Source organism: Vicia villosa, linkage group LG4 (assembly GCF_029867415.1).
Source record: "Vicia villosa cultivar HV-30 ecotype Madison, WI linkage group LG4, Vvil1.0, whole genome shotgun sequence".
Lineage (NCBI taxonomy): Eukaryota > Viridiplantae > Streptophyta > Magnoliopsida > Fabales > Fabaceae > Vicia > Vicia villosa.
The window spans coordinates 182111067-182117118 of NC_081183.1; the positions used below are offsets into that span (position 1 = coordinate 182111067).

Here is a 6052-nt window from a genome sequence, read left to right on the forward strand (position 1 = left end):
CCACGAACCGGAACGAAGAAGCTTGAATCACATAAAACTGGCTCGCCACCAATCACTTTCGCCACCAGTCACTTTCCTTGAAAAAACCTCCAAGTAATTTCGACACCTTCTAACGGCTTTTTGAATGTTTTTTATAGCTTTATGATTTTAGCAATCTCAAAATATATTTTCTTTTTTCATCATTTCAAATTTTAAGACATACTTCAACTTTATATGTGTCGGTAGTGTGATTATATCAAAGACTAATATATGATAGACATTAGATCATATACCTTTGATATGTAGTGTAGTGTTGGTTGTTAGTTGTTACATACATCATTTTTAGCAACTAAGGAAAACTTATTTGGCTTTGGATTGGCGGTGGACAGAATTGATTCTAGTAGAATTGAGTTTGGTAGAATTGATTCTAGCAGAATTGAGTTTAGCAGAATTGATTTATGTTTGGATACATTTTTGTAAAAGTGAGTTGAATAATAAATTACAGTGTAAAAATCATCCAGAATCAATTCTGGAGGCAAAAGCTACAAATTCTAGCTTAAAGTAGAATCAATTCTGGAGACAGAATCAATTCTATTTTTGTCAAACCAAACATCTTAAAATTGTCCATAATTGATTCTACACATCTAGAATTGCTTTTGGCCTTTTCAAAAACCAAACCAAACATGCACTTAGTCACTAAAGAAACCTATTTAACAAATCTTATGTTGCATTAATCACAAAACAAATCTAGCAAGTTAATTTATAAATATTTTTCTGCATAATTTTAATCACAATTCTTCAACACTTGTATATTTAATCCAAAAAAAACAGAAAGTTCTGTAGAAGTTTAACTTAGCCAAGCAGACTAACTAAGTTGATCATATTCAAATTCTAAGAAACTATATTTTCACTTTTTAGATTGACAAACAGACACACTATTGATAACATTAAGGTAAAAATCCCAAGATTCATCTTTTTCAGTGATACGTTCTTGACCAAATGGATGCTCCTCTACATAATTGAGCATATTTTCAGCACTTGCTAATCCATCCAAATATCGTCGCAGATCTCCTCCCACCGCTGGCATAAAAAACACTTTTTGTTACTAATAATGCATAGCATTAGTTCATCTCGGTTGAAACCTTAAACATTAAAGTAACCATACCTAATGAATTGTCATTGTGATTCTTATAGCTGAATGTATGAGGAAAGATTGAGTTATATGGCTACATGTTAAGAGCATGTTAAGAAATGTCAATAGTCAATACATATATGATTATACCTCAAAATAAGAATGATAAATGAGACACCAAAAAAAAAGAAGAAAATGTTTGTTTGTTTGTTTGCTTACAGGATTAAGCAGTGCCTTGTAGGGAGAATCATCCAAAAGGAGTGTGTTTGATTCATTGTAATATCCCTTCTCCCAAGAAACATTAGGATCATAGTTGTCCCAAATTTTCCTTAAATCCTTAAAAACAAGTTGTTTGTGCTTGTTTTCAAGAGTTTTGAAACTTGTTTCAGTGCAATGTGACAAATCCTGTCAAAAAAAATATGTAGAATGTGATGAAAATAGTATGAATTACACAACATGGTTACTCAAAATCTCACAAGATTTAATTAAACATAATATAGTATCCAAAAACGTCTTTAAGAGCGTATAAGACGAACTATTGCACATATTTCAAATTTGTCACAGTTAAATCGTTGCTAAATACAGTCTCATAAAATGTTTGTCATTATTAAATCATGATTAAATAATATCTGTATTTGTTTTGTCATGATTAAACTGCGGCTAATGTAGGTCTCCGATAGATTTCTAGAGGACAATTTAGTTGAAAATGAGGGACAATTTGGAAATTAAATAAAATGATTAATTGCATAGAACTTCTTACCCAACAGAAAACCAACTTTTGTTTCATGTCTCCCATCAAATAATCAATAACCTTGTCAACATTTTTCCTAAAAATTATAAGCAAGAACTAATTAATTGTATGCAAAGTAAAAGCAAGTCGATATTTTATAGAACATGTTCAAGGGTTAAGTTAAAGATTACTTCAATCTTGAAGACCACACAGCAACTTCAAATCTCTCAAAGCAGAAATTAAGAAACTCAAGATAAAAAGGCCTCTTGAATACTGAAAAATAAAATAAAAAATACAATCCAATAATTAAAAAATTGAATTAATTCATATATAAATAAATAACAGATATTTCTCACATGCTTTGTTCCTGGCTATGATTGCATCTGGTTTAACATACTTTGAAGGTTGAGAAACAATATCAGCAAGAAGACCATTAATATCAAGAACAATAAGCTTCTTCCTCAAACATGCAATTGATATTTCAATTGAAGAATTGCACAAATTCTTTTCATCTTCTTCTTTTTTATCACTAACTGATAATTTTGTTGTTATTTCTTCTATAAGAGCATCTTCTAGACCAGAAACCATTTTCCTTTTATCCATGTTAAATTGGATTCTGTTAACATGAAACATCATAGTAAAATTCATTCAAATTAATGTAACATCATAATAAAAACATGATCTAACAAAAACATGTACTATAGTTATTAATACAATAATTCTAACAAGTGTGCGACAAGAACAAGAGCAATAACAATAACATGAACACTCATACAAAAGATGGAGATAAAACAGAATTGGAGAAATTTGAATATAACATACCAAAGAAGTGTATGAATTTTGTGATTCACATGACTTGAAAGTAGAGAAATATAAATAGAGAAGAGGAAAGTTAAATAAAGATTATTGACCTTTAGGATTTAAGTTTCTTAGTCTTTCGAAGTTGGAGTTGTTGGAACAGTTTAGTTCAAAAGACAAAGTTGGAAAATGAAAAGTGTCCTAATTACATGTAATAATTTAAGGTTTTTTTCTTACAAAAAGATTAGATTAAGGTTTTTTTTTTGTGGCAACAACCAAAATTGATTTTAAAAGTTACTATTAGTTCCGATTTAAATATACTAGTAATAAACTCGTGCATACGCACGGGTTCTGGTTTGTTACGCGCATTTATTTACATAATATATTTATTTTAAATCAAAAAAATTTAATCAAAACTTTTGGATCATAAATATCAATTTTTGTATATAAAAGTATTTAGATCAATGATAAATTTTTTTTCTCTTATACAAATATTATTTATGTTTAGATATTATTTAAAAAAATATTTGGATCAATAATAAATTTTCGTATATAAAAATATTTAAACTAATAATAGATTTTTTTTCCCGTAAACAATTTTTGAGTAAAAATTTTTAGGATCACAAATACCATTTTTCATATAGAAAAATATTTAGATCATTAATAGATTTTTCCCATATACAAATATTATTTATGTTTAGATATCGTTTACAAAAATATCAGAATCAATTGTAAATTTTTGTATATAAAAATATTTAGATCAATAATAGTTTTTTTTCCGTACCTTTTTTGAATAATTTTTTTTTGGATTATAAATATCATTTTTCATATATAAAAATATTTATATCATTAATAGATTTTTCCCATATACAAATATTATTTATGTTTAGGTATCGTTTACATAAAAATATTTAGATCAATAATAATTTTTTTCCCGTATACTTTTTTTGAATAAAACATATTTGAATCATAAATACCATTTTTCGTATATAAAAATATTTAGATCAATAATAGATTGTTTCCCGTATAAAAATATTATTTTTGTTTAGGAATCATTTATAAAAATATCTGAATTAATAGAATTTGACTATAAATAATAGTAGTATGTTACAATTGAATAAGTAATACACTTTTTTGCCCATATATATATATATATATATATATATATATATATATATATATATATGGGGACGACTCAAGTGAGAACACTTGGTTATTATGAGAAATAAGAACAATGAATCACGGCCATTAAATTTGATTTTAATGGACTAGATTGGTTCCTCTTTTTAAGATCCTTAATATTTAATGGACTTGATCTTAGAAAGAGGAACCAATCCAGTCCATTAAAATCAAATTTAATGGCCGTGATTCATTGTTCTCATTTCTCATAATAACCAAGTGTTCTCACTTGAGTCGTCCCCTATATATATATATATATATATATATATATATATATATATATATATATATATATATATATATATATATATATATATATATATATATATATATATATATATATATATATATATATATATATATATATATATATATATATATATATATAATTCTCCTATTTACATCGATAACATATATTTGTGAAATGACATCAATAACAAATATTTTTTCTAATATTTAATTGTACAAATATTATTTAATTGTATAAACTTCATTAATGACATATATTTATATAATAATATTTTGAATCATATAAATTAAAGTTAATGATAAGTGACACACATTTTTGTATTTTATCTAATAATACACCTTTTCAAGTATATTTTTAAATTCATTTTAATTGAAATAATTTTTCTAAACTAAAATTATTATTATTTTCTTAAAAATATTGTATCTTAAAATAAAAATTATTTCAAATTATATTTATTTTTTATAAATTAAATACTATTTTAAATATAAATTAACAATCATTTAAAATGATCATAATAATCTTTTTATTAAAAAATAATTTATTGGAATATTTTGATTAATAATTTATTAGAAATAATAATAATAAAGTAATAAAAAGTGAAAAGTGAGTTGGAAAGTGAAAAGTGAGTTGGAAAAAACCAACAAAAGACATTTTTTTTGTCTCAAATTATTAATTTATACTTCTTACACTATCAAAAAGACAAATATGTAAACAATCTCTCTCTCATGTTTTATAGCTCTATCACTATGCACACAATTTTTTGCATAATAAGTGATTAATAGTATTTTTACTGTTTTCGTGAATATTTTATCTTAAATTTTTAGTAGTTTGATCTCTATTTTTTGCATTACTTCCCTAAAAAGGACAAAACAGAACAAGTTGGAGCTAAATCGATGCATAATGCATGAAGACGGCATAAATAGGAGGCGAGCCACCACGACCTGTCTGTAGTAGCTGTTGTGGACCGTAGTGGTGACCGTAGATTTTTCTGTTTTGCATAAGGTATATGAGTCATTTTTCTAATAAATTCAACATTCTACCCATTCATAATCCATGTAGAACTTTACACCACATATTCACCCAAAACCTTAAGGCAATAAGAGTATGAGTCATTTCTCTTATATACTCAACATTTCCTCCATTTCTAATCGATGTGGGACTTTACCACCCACACTTGAATCTCAAAAACATCCTCCATAAGTGTGAGTCACTCGCATTGTTGGGAAAATAACAAACATAGAGAAAAAAGAGGAACAAAATAACAACACAAAGATTAACGTGAAAACTCCAAAACCGGAGAAAAATCACGGTCGTTGTCAATAGACAACCAGAGAATAACACTATGTGAAAATTGTTACAACACATAATATACTCTCAAATACCCCAGGCCCATAGTACACCCACACCCTACAAAACAAATATTTAACTACATCTCACAACACTCTAATACAAGAGCATAAGAGAACAAAGAAAGTCAAATACAAGCTTAAAGTGCTTTTGACTGGTGCATCTTGTAACGAAGAAATTGAATCCTATATATAGTCTTGAGTTCTCTCTTCCATCACTAAACTAAGCGATGTGGGACTTAAAAGAACTTTTAATCCTATATATAGCCTTGAACTCCCTATTCCTTCACAAAACTAAGCAACGTGAGACTTCTTCAAACATGTATATTTTCAACCAATCCCAACAATTATTTTGGATTGAGATATGGTGTCTCCCTCTCTTGTGGTCCTGGAGCATTGGTGTCGTTGGTGCTCCCGACTCTTCCGGACTCACCAATAATGGTATCAGAGCCGTGGTTCGACTTGGTGGGGGAGCGGAAGCTGGATCCGGTGTTGGATCCTGGTATAGGATGTGGGGACTCACACTTGTGGTGGAGAATGTTGGGTGCAAGTGTGAGTGTTAAAGTCCCACATTGTCTATGAATGGGTGAAATGTTGATTTTATAAGAGAGAGGACCCATTTACCTAACACCTTAAGG

The 6052-nt window shown here is 27.6% G+C and overlaps 1 protein-coding gene across 2 annotated transcripts; it reads right to left on the reverse strand.

The window, feature by feature from the left end:
* Positions 1-688: 688 nt before the first annotated feature.
* LOC131600470 (uncharacterized FCP1 homology domain-containing protein C1271.03c-like) lies at positions 689-2870 on the reverse strand. Of its 2 annotated transcripts, none has more exons than XM_058872629.1 (7): positions 2753-2870; positions 2198-2457; positions 2033-2114; positions 1872-1938; positions 1331-1516; positions 1145-1205; positions 689-1059 (listed from the first exon to the last, which is right to left on the reverse strand). In XM_058872629.1, exons 2-7 carry the CDS (start codon positions 2442-2444, stop codon positions 887-889), a joined length of 816 nt encoding a protein of 271 aa, XP_058728612.1. In that variant the 5' UTR covers positions 2445-2457; positions 2753-2870; the 3' UTR covers positions 689-886. The 2 variants fall into 2 exon arrangements, with proteins under 2 accessions (XP_058728612.1, XP_058728611.1); XM_058872628.1 differs by having other exon boundaries at positions 2664-2802.
* Positions 2871-6052: the final 3182 nt, after the last annotated feature.